This window comes from Xyrauchen texanus, chromosome 25 (genome assembly GCF_025860055.1).
Source record: "Xyrauchen texanus isolate HMW12.3.18 chromosome 25, RBS_HiC_50CHRs, whole genome shotgun sequence".
NCBI lineage: Eukaryota > Metazoa > Chordata > Actinopteri > Cypriniformes > Catostomidae > Xyrauchen > Xyrauchen texanus.
The window spans coordinates 22,193,277-22,216,687 of NC_068300.1; the positions used below are offsets into that span (position 1 = coordinate 22,193,277).

General features: G+C 37.4%; 1 protein-coding gene across 1 annotated transcript in view; it reads left to right on the plus strand.

Moving 5' to 3' along the window:
• Window positions 1–23,411, plus strand: part of noc2l (NOC2-like nucleolar associated transcriptional repressor) — a 59,150-nt gene that overhangs the window by 22,583 nt on the left and 13,156 nt on the right. Inside the window, exons 13-16 of the mRNA XM_052092037.1 lie at window positions 4,210–4,323; window positions 8,530–8,631; window positions 11,687–11,830; window positions 22,432–22,545. Coding sequence (XP_051947997.1) covers window positions 4,210–4,323; window positions 8,530–8,631; window positions 11,687–11,830; window positions 22,432–22,545 — 474 coding nt within the window. The remainder of the gene's footprint in view (window positions 1–4,209; window positions 4,324–8,529; window positions 8,632–11,686; window positions 11,831–22,431; window positions 22,546–23,411) is intronic.

Consider the following 23,411-nt stretch of genomic DNA (forward strand, 5'->3'; position numbering starts at 1 on the left):
GTGGCTATACTTTTGAAACAGTATTTTAATGTTCACGTACTGACCCCATTCACTTCCATTGTAAGTGTCTCATTGCAACCCTAGATCTTTTCTTTTTTTAAAGAAAAAGGACTTCAAAATATATTTTTGTGGTAATCAATATTATGCCACAAATGCTGTCGATTGAGCTTAACTTTATTGAATCCGGAATATTCCTTTAAATGCTGCTCATTGCTTGCTATGTTTTTGAAGTTATTTAGTAGATGAGGTTGTTTCTTATTTCATTTGTTAAATTTTGTATAAATGTATCTGTTCAAGTTGAATGTTTTCTTATTGAGATTATTGTTTTGGTGCCAGATAAATACTGGTACAAAAATGTATTTAACAAAATCTTAAGTAGTGTTAATGTAGTTGGCTTCTTTTTTTAGCAACTTGCACTACTTTTTCAAAAGAGTAGCTTCACTGTAGTTTGGAGTTTAAGTATAACTTTTTTTTTGCTGTTAAAATACTTTATCCCATCGCAGCTTAATATGCAGAGATAACTATAAGTAAGCCCAGGGATGCAAACTCCTCACCTTTCTGCTTAAGTCATCTTTCCTGGAGCTAATTTGCCCAAATTGTTTGGTAACATTTTCTAAAATCACTTTAAATAAAACAAATAAACACAAATTAAACATCTGGAACACCTGCTATGACTTTCTCATCTTTTTCACCACTCATTAGTTTGCATCCCTGAAGCTATTCGTAGGTTAATTTTCTCAAACAGTAAACGCTGTTTCTGTGTTTAAAGCAAACCTTTCAGCCTGACACAAAAACATTGGCTCAACCAATGGCTTGAGTTTGGTGTGGGACTATTTGTTTGTAATGGTTGACCGATATAGGTTTTTTAATTGCCGATATGGCCGGAAATGCTGATTTATCACACAATTTAATATAATAGATATTATATCCATAAAATTGCTTAAACGAATAAACTTTTATTTAGCAATATATTTATACAAATTTTACACATAACTAACTTTGTAAAAAGAAAAAATTATTTTTAAAATAAGATTTTGTTTTATATGGATATGGTTTCTTCTGTCGTTTTCTGTTTAGTCATCCAATTTTTGTAATTTATTTGCACAAAGAAATTATTAATATATTTGAAAGAAGGAAATACAGCTGAAGTCAGAACTTTACATACACTTTGGATGAAGTCATTAAAACTCCACAGATTTCATATTTGCCAATTGTACTTTTGTCAAGTAATTTAGGACATCTACTTTATGCATGACACGAGTAATTTTATCCTACCTTCAAACTCTGTGACTCTTTGCTTGACATCATGGGAAAATCAAAAGAAATCAGCTAAGACCTCAGAAAAAAAAAAGTCGACTTCCATAAGCCTGGTTCATCCTTGGGAGAAATTTCCAAAGGTCTGAAGGTACCACGTTCATCTGTACAAACAATAGTACGCAAGTATAACACCATAGGGCCATGCAGATTTAGTGCAAAAAGTGCAAATCAATCCCAGAACAACAGCAAAGGATCTTGTGAAGATACTGGAGGAAACAGGTAGACATGTATCTATATCCACAGTAAAACGAGTCCTGTATCGACATAACCTGAAAGGCTGCGCAGCAAGGAAGAAGCCACTGCTCCAAAACTGCCTTAAAAAGGCCAGACTACAGTTTGCAAGTGCACATGAGGACAAAGATCTTACTTTTTGGAGAAATGTCCTCTGGTCTAATGAAACAAATATTTAACTGTTTGGCCATAATGACCATCGTCAAAAGTTTGCAAGCCAAAGAACACCATCCCAACCGTGAAGCATGGGGTGGCAGCATCATGTTGTGTGGTTGCTTGGCTGCAAGAGGGACTGGTGAACTTCACAAAATAGATGGCATCAAGAGGAAGGAAAATTATGTGGATATATTGAAGCAACATCTCAAGACATCAGCCAGGAAGTTAAAGCTTGGTCGCAAATGGGTCTTCTAAATTAACAATGACCCCAAGCATACCTCAAAGTTGTGGCAAAATGGCTTAAGGACAACAAAGTCACGGTATTGGAGTGGCCATCACAAAGCCCTGACCTCTTCTCAATCTGATAGAACATTTGTGGGCACAACTGAAAAAAGTGTGTGCGATAATGAGGGCTACAAACCTGACACCGGTTCTGTCTGGAGGAATGGGCCAAAATTCCAGCAACTTGTTGTGGAAGGTTACCCAAAATGTGTGACCCAAGTTAATCAATTTAAAGGCAATGCTATCAAATACTAACAAAGTGTATGTAAACTTCTGACCCACTGGGAATATGATAAAAGAAATAAAAGCTGAAATAAATCATTCTCTCTACTATTATTTTGATATTTCAGATTCTTAAAATCAAGTTTTACCTTAAGTCTTCTGATGTTTTCTACGATGAAATGTCAGGAATTGTGAAAAACTGAGTTCAAATGTATTTAACTACGGTGTATGTAAATTTCTGACTTCAGCTGTAACAACGTTACACACAGTAGTCCAGCAACCACGGATGGCATGTGTGCTCTAGCAAATACATTTTCTCACAAAAGACCAAATCAAACTAATTGTACATACAGTGCACAGTGAAGATGAGATTTATTTATAGCACCTGTGAAGCACTTTTACATTTAAGTTGCTCTTAATAGTGCGGATCCAGCTAGCAGCAATCTAATGACAGCTTGAGTCAAAGGAACAGAGTTTTGATCCATGCTGTTAGAGTACGTACTTTAGAGGAACATAAATTAGTTCTCCAAAGGAAGAAAATGTTGGATTTCTACAAGTTGTGTGAAGTTCATAAATTACATGTTTAAACTAGGTATCCACATATTTGCAGATGGTATATGATAGAAGTTTTATTTATGTTTGCCTTGTTATCTTTAGACGAGACCATTATAAGTTACAGGGAACTGTTGGAGAGGGAGAATAAAACACACAAGCATTCTAAAAATTGTGAGCTCCGATGCATCTGTCGCGGCTCTGAGATGCAGGAAAGTTTAGACAAGACAATGAGCCAATTTACATGCACAGCAATATGCTGATTACTCTCTAAAATCATCTTTTTTAAAATATCTGACAAGGCAAGAAATCCGCATTTAAATGACATTTGAAATAATCACGTTATTCTGTACTTTTGATGTCAAACTGTGACTAGGCATGCGCTCAGCACATGCGCACATTGGATGAGCTGGTAAGAACACCGGGTGAGGTGTTTACATGCACATGAAATCTGCATAATGTGCAAAAATGTACCCGTGTTGATCTGGTTATTCATAAACCATTTATGGCCTTTAATGCAATAAAGGAACGCGGTTTATTGGGATGCATGACCCAATAAACTTATTTTTTTTGATTGCTTATTAAGCAATTTAAATAATCATGTTATTCTCTGCTTTTGACCTCAAACCACGAAGAGAGATGCGCTCAACGTGCGCTCATTGGATAAGATAGTGGGAACACCGGTAAAGGTGTTTACATGCCATGTGAAATCAGCATAATGGTCAAAAATATACCCGTGTCGACCGTTTTATTCTTACAACGTTTATGATCTTACACCAAAAGTGGAACGCCGTTTATTGCGTTTACATGACCACACTCATTGTCGGCTTAGTAAGCATTATCGGTGTTAGAAAGTGCATGTAAACAAGCTCGATGTAGTACGCTGGTCTGTTATTGTAGTAACAATATGGCAAGCAACAAAAAAAGAAATGGTCTTTAGTTGTTAACATGTCTCAGACGGCACCTTCACATGCAAGCAGGTGATTCTCAATGCACTAGTGACTTGGAAAAGGAATTGGCCAAATGGAAGAATTAACCGCCAGTGTTGATCATTTGAAAATTTCAAATATCAGCTATATTATCAGGCTCTGTGATATATCAGCCAACCTCTATCTCTTATTTCGATCAACAGAAGCGTATTCAGAAAGCTATTTGAAAACCATGTTTATGTTTGCTATTTTATTTCGTGGCACTAGTGGTGCACGAAATAAACTTGTTGCTTAGGAACCTATAGTTTCAAAAAGTAGCTTCCCCAACACTGTACTGTACAAATACAAGTTACATATTACTGAAGTTATGAGTTAGAAAGTCATTGAGTCATTCTTATCCTGTTTTGTGTTTGTGTAATATGTAGGCTGGTTTTGCAGTCTTGTGTTCTTGTGTGTTTCTGTGCACAAATGCCTGTGATGTGCTGGACTGATGTATCTGTTTGATTGCTGTGCCCCTCAGATCCTACAGCAGGAAAACTTCAATAAGAAACCAGGCCGCATGAGTGTGAAGCCCATCAATTTTGCAGTGGTCCTCAAACTGAGCAAGGCCAATCAACAAGAGAAAGCGTACAAGGTGACACATCCTGCACACCTTTGATTGTCAGACCTCAATAAATACTTTCTTAAATACTTTTACCATGTATACTGAATATTTTCAATGTGTAATTTACTAATGGAGTCTTTTGTGGGTACATGAAAATAATTGGATTTTGGTTTGTTGAACCTATAAAACAAAATTAATGATACAACATACAAAGAGAGAACAAATATGATATACTAGATTTTATCAAAACATGCATATTTCCTAAAACCTTAGGAAAAGTTGGAAACACAGGGCTGGGGAAAGTCAAAAGGCATCCTCATAAAGAAAGACGATTTAAGAAAAAAAAGCACTTAAAATAAAAATATATTGAATTTTTGCTGATGAATTAAGATAATTGCCTATAATAACTTGTCGTAAAAGCTGGCATCAGCTAGTCATATTTTGCGGAATTACATTTAGGACATCAGGGATATTAATGAGAACTTTAAATTATATTTGTCTTTGGTGCACATTTTTGTTTTTGTGTCGAAGAAGGGGTACTTGAGAATTTCTTTGGGTTCTTTGGAGGTACACTTCTCAAGGTTGTCTGACTTCTCATTTTACGGTTGAAGTCAGAAGTTTTTATACACCTTAGCCAAATGCATTTAAACTCAGTTTTTCACAATTCCTGACATTTAATCTTAGAAAACATTCCCTGTCTTTGGTCAGTTAGATCATTACTTTATTATAAGAATTTTAATCAGCTTTTATTTATTTTATCCCAGTGGGTCAGAAGTTTACATACAGGACCTAAGACAGGGAATGTTTTCTACGATTATAAACTGTGAAAAACTGAGTTTAAATGTATTTGTCTAAGGTAAACTTCTGACTTCAACTGTAGGCCTTAAAATACATCCACATTTACGTATGATTGAATAATGTGCTCACAAACACCTCTTCTTTGGTTGCTATGTGCCCTTGTTGCACGCTTTTGCCAAACCTGCACTTGTGAGGACTTCAAAATAGATTATGACCCAACAGCCCATTTGAAATTGTGTAGACCCGGAGAAGGGCCGCTAGAGCTCAGAACAAAATGATTTTGGAGCATGGTTGATTCTATTACTGATCTCTTTTTAAAAAAAGTAAAATCAAATATTTGGCTTTCAGCCCCAAATCTTGGAAAATGGGAAAATTATATTGTTAAAGATATATAGTTACTCCTGATCTCATGAAATCAAGGAAATCATTGTGTTTGCACCAAATGCATTACAATAAACTGATCTTTCACCGGTGTTCTATACAGTCACCAATTGACAATTGTATATTTACTATTATAAAATGAATTGTTCCAACTCAATACTCAGGGTATCCGCGGGGTCTTGAAAAGTATTAAAAGGTGATAAATAAATTTTGGGAAAATTAAGACCCTTAAAAAGTATTAAAAAGTCTTATCACGGCTTTATAAAGTCTTAAATTTTGAAAGTATTTTTTCTGAATTAGCTGTCCAACAGTTTGAGTCCCAAAAACATCGTAAAAGTGTGTGAATTTAGTCATTTTTATTAAAAAAACGAACAGGTACATAAAAAACTAGGCTATTGTGGGTGTGTTCGTAAATTGCCTCTGAGAGCACCAGAGCGGGCAGGCAGGCGGAAGTTCAAAAGCACAATGTACGCTCTGGCGTTCCCAGTGCGTATTACAACGCACCGAAATGTTTTAAGAGAAGGTTGGTGAACTCATGAACAGAATGGGGAAGTGCAAATTTGCAGCGTCCTGGATGGAAATGCCGGACTTCAAAGAGTGGCTGCAGCCAGTCGAGGGGAATGTCAGGGAGGCATATTGTACATTATGCAAGAAAAAATAAGTATTGTGTCAATGGGCATTAACTCGTTAAGTCCCACATGTGTTGTGCTAGCCACAAAGCTGCTGCTAGCCGCCGAGAGCGGCAGCTCTCCATCGCTAGCTTCTGTGGTAATCGCGTTGCACCACCACAACCTAGTGCCAACGTCGTTACACCACCGGCAGTCGCACCTGAAGCTACAGCTACGACCCGGGCTGTCTCTGCTTCCTCATCTTCTGCAGCCGACATCAGAGTAGCTCTGGGTGGCACAGCAACACTGCGTGCTGAGGTGTTGTGGTGTCTCCACACAGCGGAGAAACACCATTCACTGAACTCAAACGGCAGAGGGGAAATCTGGGACATTAATGGCACAACTGATCACGAAGTCCAACATCCTCAGAAGACATAGTAAAGAAAAACGGAATGAATTGGTCCAAACTGAGAAGCTGCTGGGAACAAAATCAGAAGAACTGAGGCACATGTCAGCATGATTGTTGTTGAGGGTGGAGCAAAGTTTTGTTTTGTTTTTTAATAAACTTTGCTTTGATTTACTATCCCAGCCTATTTGATTTTTTTTTTTAATCAGAGTGGTCTATAGTCTTTATCACAAACTAAAACTGTTAAGTTAAAAGTATCACTGATGTAAGTGGTTACAGCTTGAAGTGGCGGTGAGGTATTAAAAAATATTGAGAAGTTCTTGAAAAAGTCTTGAAAAGGTATTAAAATTAACTTCAAGATTCCTGCATATACCCTGATACTGATTGGATAAGCCAAGGCCTTTTATAAAATGACTAAGGGTACATCTCTGTGTGGTTGTGCCTACATTGACAACATTGATTGCCAACTGCAAGCAGCCTACAGATAGTATAATCAGCTACATGCAGCTAAAATAAACAATTCAGGTAATTCATAATTTTGCAGCTTTATAAATTAATACATTTTAAAGATTTTGCACTTGATCAGCAGTGAAACAGTGAAAGATAAGGATTTCCTCCTCCTGGGCTAGAAGCCTGTCATGTTTTCATGCTGGCTGTCTGTAACTGGATTGAGGTTTGGAGATGAAAGCCTGAACATGCTGCTACACAGTCTTAAGCGTTGTGTGCCGTGTTGCTGCCAAGAGGATTGCCACACAAGCTGCAGGGATTATCCTGCTCTCCTGGTTGGCACAGGGAAGCTTTCCAGTACATTCACCCGGGGTAAGACACCGCAGCCACAGCCCCCCTCAAGACGCCGCTCCACCCTTGCTGTCTGGGATCTCTGGCTGACTTACTGAATCTTAAATATTTCCTGACTAGTAAGAGCAGTTACGAGCAGGGCTTTCCTACTTCCACTGTGGAGGAATGTGGCTGCGGCAGTGAATTTAGGCCAAAGGATTTAGGCCAGATCCCTTCCCTAAACCAGGATCTGATAAGTGGGAATGTGTTTATGCCAGTTGCTGAGTTAGAGACGTTAGAACTATATAGGTGGGCAGGGACAGGTTCTTATTTTCAGTTGTTGTGAAGCGAAATCTGATTGACTGGCAAACAATTTTTCTGGGTATGCATCCCACAGGAACAGGTGTTATCTTTAATGCACCTTAGTTATGAGTATTTTAGTCATGACAGCTCTTGGAATAAATTTATGGTATTGTAATGGATATAACTAGTTGGTAGGTTTGGTCTTGGCAGACTAGATCTGCTTATGCTGCAAATACAAATGCTTGCTACTGCTTGAACATACACAGACACTGTGTTGCGCAAGTAAGACATGCTGTTGCACAATTAGGCACAATATGGGGTCAGAAAATCTCATAGCAAGCTTCAATGAACCAGGCTTAACTGCAAACTGCTGAGGCAATTTATATGTTAGACCAAGAGAGAGCATGCAAGTTGATTGGGGAACAGATTCAATGATACAGGACCAATCAGCTTGGCCATTGAATATGCGAGCCGTGTGGCTAACGGATTACACATTCAAAGGACATATTAGCAACATGTAGAGTTTTGTGTCTGAATCATTGCTACTGTGACTGGTTGTCTAATGTTGAGTATGGCTGTTACACACTGCGCAACAGAATGAAACCGTACGCAAGTGTCTAGTGTTAAATTTTTGGTTTTTCATTTCATTTTCTGGGCTTTTTTGCTATTTTTATTGACCAAATTCTCACTGGCAAACAAACTGAGCCAGACCACCACACAACTTGTTGGAGCATAACCTGCCAGGCTGCAACTCCAATTTGAGACACGTTATGAATACCCAGGGGTTTGATACTCTGTAATTTTTCCAAGTTGGTTAGCTGAAAACATAGTTTGCGAGGCAGTGGCCAAAGACATCTGTCTGAGGTATGTGTATATAGACCAACAATTCAGATAGCACAGAGGGAGCATAATATTGCATCCAGTGTGTTCAAGTTGTGAACATTTGTGTTTTTTCTTTTTCAGGATGGTCTAGTAGAGCAGTTGTATGACCTCATCCTGGAGTACTTGCACACACAGGCCTGCAGCATTGGATTCCCAGAGCTGGCACTGCCCACCATCATTCAGGTATTACTCCTTTGTCTTAGCCTCCTGAGACCAGAGCATGACTGCTGTGTGCATTTTCCATATCCCTTTTTGATTTGTAACTAGTAGCACCTAATAAACAAGCAAAAAAAGTTTTTCTAGAGCAAATATTTTTCCTAAAAATCAATGGCCACATATGTGGACAGCGAGACTATGCTAGAATAACCGTAAGGTATAGAAAGTCATAGAAGTTATAGGACGCTCCCTATTTAGTGAATTATTTAACCTCCAGTGTGCTGTCTGTCGACACTGGTATCAGAACAGTGCAAAATGCACCTTATTTTCATCCTAACTTCTTATAAAGCCTCTGAAAGCAAAAATGTTCAGCTTTTGGATGAACCTATTTATTCTCAAAGTGAAAATGCACAGTAAATATATAGTGATGCATTTACTGATGTTAATGATTAGAATCGTATCGCACAGTGTTAACAAAATTATACAAAACAAAATGTTTTTAAAATGAAACTTAATGACCCATAGATGTGTTAGATGAAAGTAATAACTAACATGTTTTGTTTTTACGTTTGAGGAAATGTAGTGCCAGTGCGCAGTATGACTGACGCATGACAGCTTTAAAATGCTCACAGGCTTAATTTGAACACATTCTCTGTTACTCCTTTTACACTGAAATTGACAATTAATCCAAGTGACATGTCCTAATGTGATTTATTAAACTGCAGAAGATTACAATCTTAGCGTGGATGAGCTGCGTATTTTAAATGAATGTATAATTCCAATCGCTCATACTCTGGAAACTCCAGACATTGAGAATCATTCACATTAAGATGACAAAGCAGAGCACCAATCCTTTAATCTCAACTCAACTTTATTTATGCAGCATTTATAACAACTATATATACATAATTTTGCTTCCTCATGATGCCATCTATTTTGTTAAGTGCACCAGACAACATGATGCTGCCACCGCCATGTTTCACGATTGGGATGGTGTTCTTCAGCTTGCAATTGCTTCACAGTAAAACAATTTTAAACATATCATTTCAAAATTACGACATACACCAACACCAGAAGTCTAAAATACAAACACTCCAAAACTGTGTCCTACATTTTAATTGTCAGACTCAAAGGACATTGTAAAGAGATGAGATTACAGACGTGTCTTAGAAAGTCTTCAATGATCACACTGGGCCATATTGCAAGCTGTTTATCTGGGAAAGTGAAGCTTCCAGCAAAAAGCATGTCATAATAAAAGCACTATTCAAAATAAATCCTAGATGCTTGAAATTGAAGAAAGTAAATAATAAAAATGAATAAAAATATATTAATAATACTACTTTATAGTAAAATTGTATATTCTCTGTAGTAGTAATAATACAAATATTAATAACAATAATGAACCAGTTTATCACAAGCAAGACAGCTGTTGGTTTGCCAAAAAACATTAAAAAGTTATATTTTCACTTATAAGTTTTCAGAATGAATTGATTAGACACCATTTTGATGATTAAATTAAAACTTTAAAACATGTTCTGTAAAATAATAATTATTATTAAAAATAACTAAACTTATGTGTTCAATAGCATATATGTGTTCATATTAGGATATTTTTGCTGTGGTAATGAGAACCATGAAATTTACTGAAATGTTGGTACCGTGACAACACTAGTAGTCTGCGTGTTTATCAAGAGTGCTGATGCGTGAATAATGAACAGATATTTTAATGCACCATATCAAACTAAACTAGAGATGCTACTCGTTACAACCAAACAGGTTTCAAAGAAAAAAAACGTACAAATATTTCTTACCACAGGCCCTTTTGTTGGCGCTGCAGCCATAGGAGTGCTTCAAGGAAATCAACGGCATGTGACTCGGTGTGGCAGAAGTTAACCCTTTAAATGACAGTCTAGAGTCTTGTGAACAGTATTCAGTCAGTTTTCATTCATTTAAATTATGTTTTGCGGATAGCGAAGCCAAAATACAATCTCCACGCATGTGGATGGGGGGTTGAGCGAGGTTTGAGCTGCTCCATGTTCTTTCCTTTCTAATAAAAACTGTATGTATGCTGAACAGGGCAAAATAATAGTGTGCGCACACCAGTTGTATTTACAGTAATAGCTCTCATTGCAATGTTATTATTTAATTGTTTTTTGTGTAACCTGTTCTCTTTTATGTTGTTTCATCAACTGCTGGGCTCACATCCTCATTGAGAGGTGCGGAAGTCAGTGCCACATTCTGCTGTTCAGATAACATAAACACACAGACATACATTTACATGCTTTTAGTCTAGTTAATTTTAGTCCTCACACCTCAACCTTACAAAACACCTTAATTTTTGTGCCAGCATTCACACTAACAGTTCACACTCACAAATGTCACATGTTTGTTTTCTATCATGGTGGATACTATCTCTATTGTTTTTATACTGAGCTAATATATTTTTATCCCCTAAACCTAAGAAAAAAAATAAAAAAAATTTTAAGCCGTTTCCCCATTAATTCAGCATTACTCCTTTCAGCCCTCACACACACACACACTGGTCACATCCTCGGTTCTGGCCAAAATTGAACCCGACTCAGTGCTGTTTAATTGTCAGGTTATGAATGAAGTATTTATTCCATTGGCCCATTTGGATTTATTTCATAATATCCACTTCTGGCTCTTCCATATGTTTCCTTAGCCGAATTTTTAAAAGACAAATCACTTAGAAATGACCAAATACAGAAATAATTGGAAAAATGTACTCTGTACTCACCAAGTTTCAAAACGTTCAACATTTCATTTTAAAAAAAATTATTTTTTTACTGTATGTGGCTCAATACTTGCAGATTTTCTGTGATCATTTTTATTTTTCAGACAGTTGTTTTTGTAGTCTGAATTCTCTCTTGCAGTCCCCAGAACACACACACACAATGCTTAATAGCATTTATGATGAAGGATTATTCATTGTTGTTTTGAGTCAACTTATCACAATATTTTTCTTCCTACTAACTTGTTCACAGCCGTGTAAATATGTCATGGCTCCACTGTTTCTCTTTCTGGCTCTCACACGCACACTTTCTCGTATTGTTCTCCTCAGCTGAAAGCATTCTTAAAGGAATGCAAAGTGGCCAATTACTGCAAGCAGATGCGGCAGCTGCTGGAGAAGATACAGGAGAACTGCAGCTACATCACAGCACGCAGACAGAAAGCTGCTTTCGGTGTGGCTGATGCCACGGCTGTGGTGAGTACATGCATGTGTGCTTACGTTTGAGTCCGTTTGTACCAGGCCATGTGACCTGACAAACTGTGATGAGAGACGACATCAAAAATGTATCCCATTTACTTTCTTAAAAAATGTCCTTGGTCTTTTGGTGCAGGATTAGTCAGTGAAAAAAGCAATATTAATAATCAAAATGATTCTGATATCATGCTATATATGCCTCTTAACCTCTTCCCAATCCTGTAAAATTAGCCTAAAACGCCTAATCAAGGCATACCAAAAGTAAATTTAAAGCTGTTCTTGAACCTTTTGGAGTACATGCATGGTTTTGGTCACATTTGAAAGGGGACACTCTGAAGTTTGTTCCCCAGCAGTCAGAATTACTGTAAGTGCTACTGATTCTGAGTAATAGAAGTTTGAACACAATGAAATAGAAGTTTGTTTTTCCGCCTGAATTTTTTTTTTTTGCATACAGATGCCTGCAGATGACTATAACTTGTAGCTATTAGCTTGAGAACACAATGGGATCACAGCATGAAGCCTTACCTAGTCCAAGTTCAAATGTTATAACAATACCATAAAAAATGAATATTTTACACGTTTTTCAAAGGGTACACCCAGGCGTTTTACAAAAGTGCCTTTTGGATACTCCAAAAGGACCCTTTGGTAACCTAGGACAAAAAGGCTACTACTTTTGAACGCTTCAACGTACAGTCATAATTTTGGGCTCTAATGAAAGATGACACTTAGAGCTATCATATTCCATATCCAGATCCACTATTAGTTTTGCTGACACAGAGTAACTGATGCATAAACACATTAGAGTGCCTTTTCCCTTCTTGAAACTAAATGTTGTGCATATAAAAGAGTCAAAACTAGTGCTATGTTGGACAATTTGTTTATATAAAAAAATACACAAAAAAACTATTTACATGAATTTTTACACAAAGTATTTACAAACCATTATAAAATTGTACATGTTTCTAGCAACATGCCAGTCATTGTAGCAGTCACATTTGGGTACAAAGCACAAAGGCACATCACAGGAAGAGTACTTCACTGGTGTCTTTGCATGACACTGCCTGCACTTCAGACGACCAGCGGTGCAAGATTTGGTGATGTGCAACGGCCTGTGATGTGCTCTTCGTGGAGCAGGAGATACGGGTCTGGCTGTGGAGTGAGACCCCAACTCTGCCAGCTCCTCAGCAAGGGTCCCTCTGAAAGCCCTCCTCTCTTGATGAGGTGCTGTCCTGCTGCTCCACTTTATGTGGCCCGCATCCGGCTCCCAATCGCTATCTGATTCAGTGAGAATAAATAAATGTAATTTACAAAGCTAGACACAACTTTTCCATCTTTTCTGTATTCTATCTATCTATATATATATATATATATATATATATATATATATATATATATATATATATATATATATATGTTTTTCTTTTCAAGTGTGTAAATATGTATTATTGTATGTATATTTACTGTAAATACTGTATACTTTGCCAATGTACTATGGAACAAATAGATGGGCCTACACCTCCCCCATGAATTCAGCATTGTAACAAATAGACTCTCAAACACAACACATATTCTTATTTTCAACTTATAATTATTGATTTATTTATATATATATTTCGCGTCCATTTATATATATATATATTTACAGTAAATATACAAAACATCTATATAGCATGTCAATAGATCTGAAACAAACAATGAACTAAAACATCACACACGCACAAACAAATACAAAAAACACGCACAAACGGTTCAAACACTCACTGAGGAAACACAGGACAAAGGGTAATTACAAAATGTGTATTCATATATTTATGCGGAATATACAGTAATATATGTTAGAAAACACTTACTTGTCCAGAGCAATGTCTCATCTCTCCATAAACATTTCCTCTGCCTCCGAATTATCCGTATTGTTTTCAGAAATTTCATCTCCAAACTCATCATTTTCACAATGAGTGCCTTCATTCATTTCAACAGTGAAAATCCTGTTTTTCGCGTCCGTTTCACCATATTTAAATCTCCAAATGTGTAAACAGTTCCAAAACAACACTCACACCTTTTACGCACAGACGCACAAAACACTCTGTAATGGCAAGGCAACTTTGCGCACACACATTACAGAACCATGCTCTAATCGTCCCACTAAAGCCGCATATCACTGTTTTCAGAATTTCATTGGCTATACGAATTGCCTGTCATTCACACTCTCGGATATAATTGGTTTGATCAGGAAACAAAGGAAAGGGGAGAGCCCTTACATTCGACACAGACTGTGGTTGGATATTGAAGGCTTTGGACAGGACATGGAAGCTCCTATTGGGTCAAATGAGGTGTCAATCGAATGGTCAGAGTGCGTGGTTCCATTTTGATACCGGATATAGGAAATGTTTACATCTAAACTGAAGGTATGACCGATAGATCATAGAATGCGTCGAAGTTGTGATAGTGCTGTCGGCTAACGCGAAATGCTACTACTATATTCCGTGGATGTTTATTGATATATAAATGTGTTATGGACTAAATACTTCATTGAATTGGAATGTATGGACCCTTTACAGTGTAACCAAACCATTTTTGTTGGAATGTAATGGATCAGTGGACTAACAGGAGGCTTCATGGGTGAGTTTCTTCCAGTTTGGGTTTGTTTATTTGGCTGTTGGTGTTCTGACAAAGAGACAGATTGTACCCACTGTGTTGATTGTATCTTAAAAAGGTTTACCATAATTTCCGGACTATAAGCCGCTACATTTTTCCCACGCTTTGAACCTCGCGGCTTATACAATGACGCGGCTAATATATGGATTTTTCCCGCTTTCAAATTTTATAAAAAAAAAACAAAAACAAAAAAAAGAACATTCTGTGACGTGCTCAGTTTTTTTGCGGCGTGAAGCTTTCATTAGACCAATGAAATTGCCGAACGGGTTAAGGTCAAAACAACTTTTTTTGTTTACTGTTTAGATTAAATCGAGCGCGCTCAAACTTCCCATCATTCTGATTACGGTAGTAATTTTGTCACCCTCACCATGGCAAAGACATGGAGAAACGCATATGATGCTGCTTTCAAGTTGAAGGCGATTGATCTGGCTGTTGGAAAAGGAAATAGAGCTGCTGCACGGGAGCTTGGTCTTAATGAGTCGATGATAAGACGTTGGAAACAGCAGCGTGATGAATTGACTCAGTGCAAAAAGACAACTAAATCTGAGGCTGTTCAACTCCGACACCGAAGGAGATGACTTCAGTGGTTTCATGTGCACAAGAGGAGGAGTTTTATTACAAGCCGTGTGTGGCAGCGGGGGCGTGGTCAAGTGCCTGTGCGGGAGAGAAAAGCTGAAAGGGCGCTTACACCTGCGCTAAATTATGTCTAACACCGGTGTCTAATTTCAAGTGCCCTGCTTCACGTGTCCTTCTTGGGAAAACTGTCACACGGGCACCAGTGTGACAGTTTTCAGCAGGGCACTTGACGTTCCAGGTAAGGCTTTTAATGGCCACAGCAATGTTTACAATCAATTTTTTAAAGTTTCTCAATTCTTCTATGCGCCAACACTAGACTGACGTGTGTCACTCTCTCAGCTCTGTGGCTGCTGCCTTTTTATGCCGCTCTCCCCATGCTTACTGAAATTAGACACCGGTGTTAGACATAATTTAGCTCAGGTGTAAGCGCCCTTACCGCTTTTCTCTCCCGGACGGGCGCTTGACTACGCCCCCGCTGCCACACCGTGTTTCGTTAAAGCCTGAGTAAAGTTCATTTGTTTCAATGTACCGGTTGGCACCTGCGGCTTATAGACAGGTGCGGCTTATTTATGTTCAAAATAATATTTTATTTAAAAATCAGTGGGTGCGGCTTATATTCAGGTGCACTCAATAGTCCGGAAATTACGGTACATCGTTCGAATCACGAGTATCTCAGCTTTCCAAATATATGTATTATGTTTACTCTTTTTTTTTTTTTTTTTTGGAGTTTTATCTTTCAAAAACATAAACCTCTGAAACACACCGTGGGTCGTGTGCGGCACATCGGACCGGCAAAGCGTTAAACTAAAAGGCCGCCCACATAGGTGGGGAAAGATATGATTAACCTGTAATATAATATTAAAATGATCATAATCCAATCAAATCTGTATAGAAACCCTACAAATCCTTAACATTTTTCACACTGAAATACATCACATTATGGTAATTAATGCATCATGATCAGGGTTCCCATTGATATGGGAAATTTCAATTGTGATTTCCATGCCTGGAAAAGTCATGGAATTTTCTGTAATTAATAATTTTTTTTTGCAGTTATGCTGTGCTCTGAATTATTTCAAAAATGACTCTTCGAGAAGTCTTTGTTTAATCTGTGCACTTTTTTAATACACCACGAATGGTCATGTCAATGATTTTGATGTGCATTTTTGTTTAACCACAAGGTCACTGTATACTTTTTTATTGTGAATTATTTTTTTGAAGCACATGTCTGAGCTCAACTGAAGTGCTAACTACTCTAAAACTCACCAAATGAGACAAGCAACCCCCTTTCTTTCTTGTTTATATCAAAGAACCGCCTCTCCCCTTTTTTTTCCTTTTTTTTTTCCCTCTTCGACTATGCGGACCTGATGGCTGGTGTAAAAGGGGGTGCCAACTTTAGCTGCTTTTACCTTTGGCAGTTTTCTCTTTTGTCTGTTAGCATGTTTGTGTAAATAATCCAATGTTATATCTTTGATATCCAGAACAAAATATGCAGTCCAGCAGGAAAAGCATTCTTAAATCATTGGAAATGTGTCGATGAAACAATGGGGATGGTGCATGTACTAAAAATTAAACTTCAGTGTGAATGAGAACATAAATATTATTTACTAGTACTTGCTGGTTATTTAATGGAATAAAATAAGAGATTTTGGAGGGAGATGGAGTGAACAGAACCAGAATTACATGTTAACAATGTTTGGGCAAATATATATATATATATATATATATATATTCATCATAAGATTGTAAATGTGTATAATAGACCTGCCATGATGTCATACTTTTCATACCGTATCGCGTACACTCGGCTGTGAATGCACCCTTGAGCTAAAAAAATGCAAGACGCAACAAACAGAATGCAGGTGTATCAAGGTGCATTTTTAAGTTATTTTTTTAACTGACAATCTGTCAGCTGTCAAAAAGGTCCAACTAGAGCATAATAACATTGGAAAACAAATGAAAAAGCACTGACGGACACAAATCTCCCGAAGACCAGGGAGAAAGAAAAAAAATTATATCCACGTTTCTTTCTCATAAACACTGCCTTTCCCAAAAAGAACGAATCAATTGAGCCAGAATTTTCGACACGTTTGTGTGTGATTCGCTAAAATACGTGTCAAACCACATCCTGCCTCGCACAGTTGTTGCTGTCATTTAAAAGTAACATCATCTGTAAGTGCTCGTACACAGTAATTTTAAAATGTCGATGAAAAAAATCTGTCTGTCAGTGCATTAATTTAGATTTATTTATGAGTCGCAAACTTCTTGGGCAACTTTATGTAGGGAATCCTACTCCTTTGGAAATTCATATAGGAGCTGTTTTCATTAAGTGTCTTTCATAATGTTTACCCATTTTACCTGTGCAAAATGTTGCATCGGTTTTGTTCTATGTACAGAGTATAACCGGTAACATTGTATTCCATGGCAAACCTAGTATGCAATATTATTTATGAATAAATTTAGTTTTTTTTATTTGAGGGAAAATGTTTTTTTTATTTGCAGTGTAGTGCAAAATGTCAATATTTTCGTCTGTTTTCCCAGAAGAGAAAGACTGATTTTTAAATTCATATTGATTTTATCAACTTTAAGAAGTAGCAGATAGATCAGATAGATGACCACAAAGCTAACAGACTAAAAGCCATAAAAATATAATTCTGACAAATTAAAGTTTTGACTAATTTCAACAACCCTTTTCTCATTCTCTGTTTTTCCCAATTATGTGGTTATGTGGACTATAACATCACCTCTAGTCAGACAGTTGTAAGCTTTGAGACCAGACATGGCAGAGAGATGTTTATTTTAGCTGCAAACGCTGACTGGAATTTCTACATTTCCACCTCTTTCCACCCAAATCAAACACACCCAGCCTTCCGTCCCCTCACAGGTGAATGCTGGTCGCCCACAGTCTCTATTAAAGTGGTGTGTTTTCAAGAGCCCTGTGTATTTAAGTGTGAAACACATCTGAGTGTGTGTTACTGTGGCCAGTTTAAACCAGCATATGACGGTTGGCCTGGGGCCTGGTTGACCACACCACCTGTAGGTCAGGAAGTGCAGTAACAGGTTCTCAGACAGACACACACACGGCCACCGTGACACAGAAATACAGACCGCAGCCATATTGGGGCTTGATGCTGGAACGGTGGCGGATATGAGAGCAGATAGGGAGTAATGGAGCAGAAAGCTTTCTAATGCCATTTCTCTCAGCGAGTCTCAGGATGATGAGCAGACGTTAAGTGCTTAGATTGCGAGCATCTGTTAACATTAAACCAGTCGCTGATTGAAGCAGAGCCTGTGTGTTTTGACTGGGTAATGACTAGAGATGTCAAAAGTACTGGTACCTTGATACTAAGTTGATACTTAAATAAGTGTTTCTGCAGTGTTAGTATTGCAGAATAATAACTCAATCGCTAAGCATAAGAATGCATTGTGAATTTGTGTGTGCTTTGTGAAAAGAGCTCGCACCTTGCAGTGCGCAGCAGTCTGGTTCCAGAAGTAAAAGTCCAATTTGTTTCTATAATAGGGGAATTGATTTTTAACCATAACTTATAAACTTTCAAAGACAGATCTACCTTGATCTCTGAGGTTGTTAATCAATGGTATATGCGTCTGTTGAAGCCATCAGTCTGTGCTTTTTCAACATCACTTTTTTCAAAAGTCAAGTTTAATAGCGGAATTTGTTGAGAATAACTACACCAACCGAAATTCTGAAGAAAAAGATGCACTGGTCAGAAAATCGCAGCAAACAGGGCACGCCAAAACAGCTCTGCAGCTTTCGAGAATTGAGTCTGTGTGACTACACTCTCAAACTGTGTGTGTGTGTGTGTGTGTGTGTGAATACAGAGATGTTTTTTTTATTATTATTGAACTAAGATTAATTACAAAGTCTTTGAAATCCATCCGGAATTAACTGTGGAAGTGCACACATACATTGACTTTTGTTATTTGGCCGATGAAGGCTTTAGTTGCCAATTAAATTATTGTCTGTGTAGTTCATCCTTTGACCAAGATGATGCAGGCAGAGGTCAGTGAGGGGCATCACAATATGGCTGGAAGCTTGTGGCAGTTCATTTCCAGTAAATGTCTTCCCAAGTCCAAGGTTCAGGCAGTGGCCAATGAAGTAGCCCATGTTCTATGGCTTGAGTTGGTAGCAGTTCATCCTATGTGATGTCCGTCGTAGAAGACTGAAGTGATATCTGGCTGGCATAGGCTGCAGTTAGTAGTCAGCACTCAGCGACACATGTATCCTCTTATGTATCCAGAACAAAATTGAATAATAATATTTACATTGATGGCATTCACTTTAAAGCAGAATTATAAAATATGAAATGTGTTTCCTTTTCTGGCAGACCTAACTAATGCAGCATAGCTATGAGTTGATGGATAAATTAGGTGTATGCCTGAATAGATGAGTCTTTATTCTAGACATAAACTGAGATTGTGTGTCTGAGTCCCGAACAATAATAGGAAGACTATTCCATAGTTTAGGAGCCAAGTATGAGAAGTATCTCCCTCCTTTTGTGGAATATGGTATTCTAGATATTATTAACAGGCCAGAATTTTGTGATCGTAGTGAAAGTAATGGAATATAGCATGATAGGAGATTGCTTAAATATTATGGAGCTAAACCATTAAAATTTTTTTAAGTAATTAACAGAATTTTAAAATTAATATGAAATGTTCTCAGAATACAGGGGTAATTGGTCTAAATCCAAAGCTTTGGCTCTGAGAGTGTACTTCCCTGTAACAGCTTTTCAACCGGGTGCCTTCCAGTGGCCTAAGCACGGCATTAAGTATTTGAACATATTTCCAGCAAATTTGAAGAAAAATGTTGTGGTTTAATTTTGACCCTTTAATAAAAAGGGCACTTATTTGGTCTTCTTAGAAGGTTGCTAGGTAGGAGTAGTGTAGAGGGACAATTTTGATAAATTCATCAGTGGAACCCTTTTTATTTTATGCTGGTTAATTTTATATGTTTTTTGTAATGTCATCAAATATTTTCTTTCGACCGTCTGTTGTTATTCAATGTTTGACTACTAGGTTGTATGGTGGGTTATGGGGGTTATTTATAACTTATAAAAGTTGATTTTGTGTATTCTTATCCTGGTTGTTTAATTATGTGTATGGAATCAATACAACATTGTTAATGACAAAAGATTTATACGAAATGTAACAGGTATCCAATGTAGTGACACAATTTTGCTGGAAAATTACTGGAAAAACTTGCAGTGTTTATTAATTGAGAAATAATTGATGGCTACATGCCTTTTTGTATTAAATTTAGCAATTTATTATTAATATTGAACTTTTAAAAATGTTTGTTCAATGGCACATTCGTTTTTTGCTGTTGAATCAGAATACATGAGGGGACCACAGGGGTGAAGGTTGTGAGAGAAGTCACTTCCTCTCTGGGACGAAATGTCGGCTTCATTCATCTCCATCTCTCATTTGTCACCCCTGCCTACACACAGCACATTAATTTCTTCTCCCCTCGGTCTCTCTGGACCAACTCGTGCCTCTGATAAATATTTACGGCCATTTAAAACTGAAATGGAGGGGTGGAAAGGGTACTCTCTCTCCTCTCTCTCTGTGTAATGTTGAGCCAGAGAGAGATATGTAGTGGTGCAGAGCATGCAGACAGCATGGCACCACACCGGGGCGCGTCTGTCGCCGGGCTCTGGTTAGCGGGAAAGATGTCCCTAAGTATTGCGGGTGGAGTGGCAGACTTCTCACCCGGCACCACCAACAGCACAGCTGCATAAAGCCCCATTAGTCTTTTCAACCAACAGATTTCTGTCTCGGCTGGTCTTGCCAATGCCTCCGACAGCTCTAATATTACCATGCTAGGACACATTCTACAGAGTAGTTAAATAATTCACTCTTTCAGAAAGATCTGTGGTTTTGAGACTGGCAAAATGTATTAAAATTTTTCTATTGCGATTATCAAATGATCAAGAGTGCTGTTGTACTGAATATCAGCATTGCATTGATTTAGCTTGATTCAGCTTACCCAATCAAAGTTGTGGTTGAATTGTGAATAATTGATTGATTTAGAAGAGAGAAAGTAAATTATTGGTAGAGACCGAGGAAATTAGATCATGACACCTGGCAAGACAAACTTAAACTTGTTACCCCATGAGCAGTACAGCTCAATGTGTCTGGCGCATTTGCTTTAACGTGGTGCATGCATTGTTATTTATAGTAGTTTATTTTTGTCTCAGAACCATGGCACAAAAGTGATCACATCAGGATTTCCTTTCGGAACACAAGCAGCAGCACAAGAACAGATGCTTCAAAGGATGAAGCCTTCTGTTTCCCGGAGAGTTCTCTGGTTGTGTACACATCTGTTAGCTTTGTCTTGGTTTGTTTCATGATCAAAGTATCATATTTCACCCTTTTCCTGCTTTGGCCATTTTTCACTAGCCTATAGACCACTGCAAATTGTTATTAACAAGTTTAGATAACTGTAGTCTGAAGTTGAGATTTATTACAGTCTATTGGATTTGGAGGTCAACTAATCTAATTTTAACTGATCAATATCATCCACAAGACCTTTAAGGAACGTTTGGCATAGATTCCCTCTCTTACACCCTCTCCTGCCCCTTTATCCTTTTACTAGACACTTGTTTTTGCTGTTTGAGTGTGAAGTTGTGCACCAAAAGTCATGGACATTTTTTTGGTTAAAATGAGTTGGAACCCTGTTTAGTTCAAAGGAAAGATCCTTCAACAGTTGAAGTCAGAAGTTTACGTATACTCAGAAGTCATTAAGACAATTGTTTTTAACAACTCCACGGATTTTATATTAGCAAACTAAACATTGGAGCAATCTTCCGATACATATAAGACAAGCCCAATCTATTTAAATTTTTAAATCAATGTTAAAAACACACTATCTCTCTAGCTTTTAATGCTGTAAATATTGTCTGTTTAAATTGTGTTTTTGTTTTTTGCTTTGCGTTTTGTGTGTTTTAGAGATGCTCCTCTGTTGTAAAGCACACTGGTCAACTTGTTTTTTTTTATTATTTGTGCTATATAAATAAAAAATAAAAAAAGAAGAGAAAGATAATGACATTGTCATTGTCGATTCTATATTATTGTATAATAGATTGTATGTTGTATTATATCATGTGTTATACATTTCTTTTGTCATTTTTTTCTAAAGGGTCATACAAGCCTGATCTGTTTTTGGGGATATAGACTCACAATCAAAGAGCAGACTTGTGTGTTCTTGTCATGTTTAGAACTGCACTTTTTAGTTACAATGTTTTATTGTTTTAAGTTGTTGTTGATGTGTCTTGAGAAAGATTCTTCTGCAATTTTATTTTCTGCTCCCTTATGCTTAAACATGTAGTAATGCTTGTGTATGTTTACAGGTGGCCTGGGAGAAGCAGGTAGTAGAGGAAGGGACTCCCCTCACTAAATATTACAGCCAGTGGAAGAAACTTCGTGAAAAGGAGATTAAGCTGGAGATTTCTGGAAAAGAGAGGGTAATAATGCTAAAAACTCATCAACTATTACTAGGGATGGGTCATGATGGTCAGCTAGTCATCCAATAACTGACTATTTATTTAGTGAGGTTGACTAGTATATCTAGGTTTCTTCTTAAATATATTTTTTGGGCGTTTTAGTATTTTCTGTGCATTGCGCTAATTAGCATACTGTTTGACAGTTTGCACAGTAATCAATTGCGTCTTGGAATCATGACGTCTTTAAATTCTATTTTAAGCTCCAGCACTACCAGTCATACACATTTAGATGGACAATTTGGCAGTTGCATCACGCCTCATGCTGCTCCAATTATCAAGTTAAAATATAATGTAAATGCCTCCTAAGAAATGTCTGATCGGGTGAGCTCCAAGGGCTCTATTTTTGTGAGTGTTCAAATGCAGCGCTACGCACGTGTGCAATGTCTTATCCAATTTTCATGAGATCGCTAATTCAAAGTGCAATTTTCTTGGCAGCACAAAGTGCAAGTGGACGTAGGTGGGAGAGTTTGCGCTACCTGTGGGTGTATGCGTGCAGATTGTTTGTTGTATGTAAATGAAGTGTCGCAAAGTGCTGTTTTCCTAAAAAATAAAAAATAAATGGTAATTGTGCTAAGACGTTTCAATACCACGTCTTATCTCGTTGCAAAGTCCAAATTCAATATCTGCATTTGCAATTTTGAGACTCCTCCAGCAGGTGATAAAGTTAATGTCCTTGACAATCATTGTTGTAGTCGTATTTAAAGGGCACCTATTATTGCATTTAAAATGTTCCTAATATTGTTTTGGGAGTCCCCAACAACAGTTTTACATGCATGCAATGACAAAAAACCCTTTTGTTGTCTTATAATATGCATTTATGTTTACCT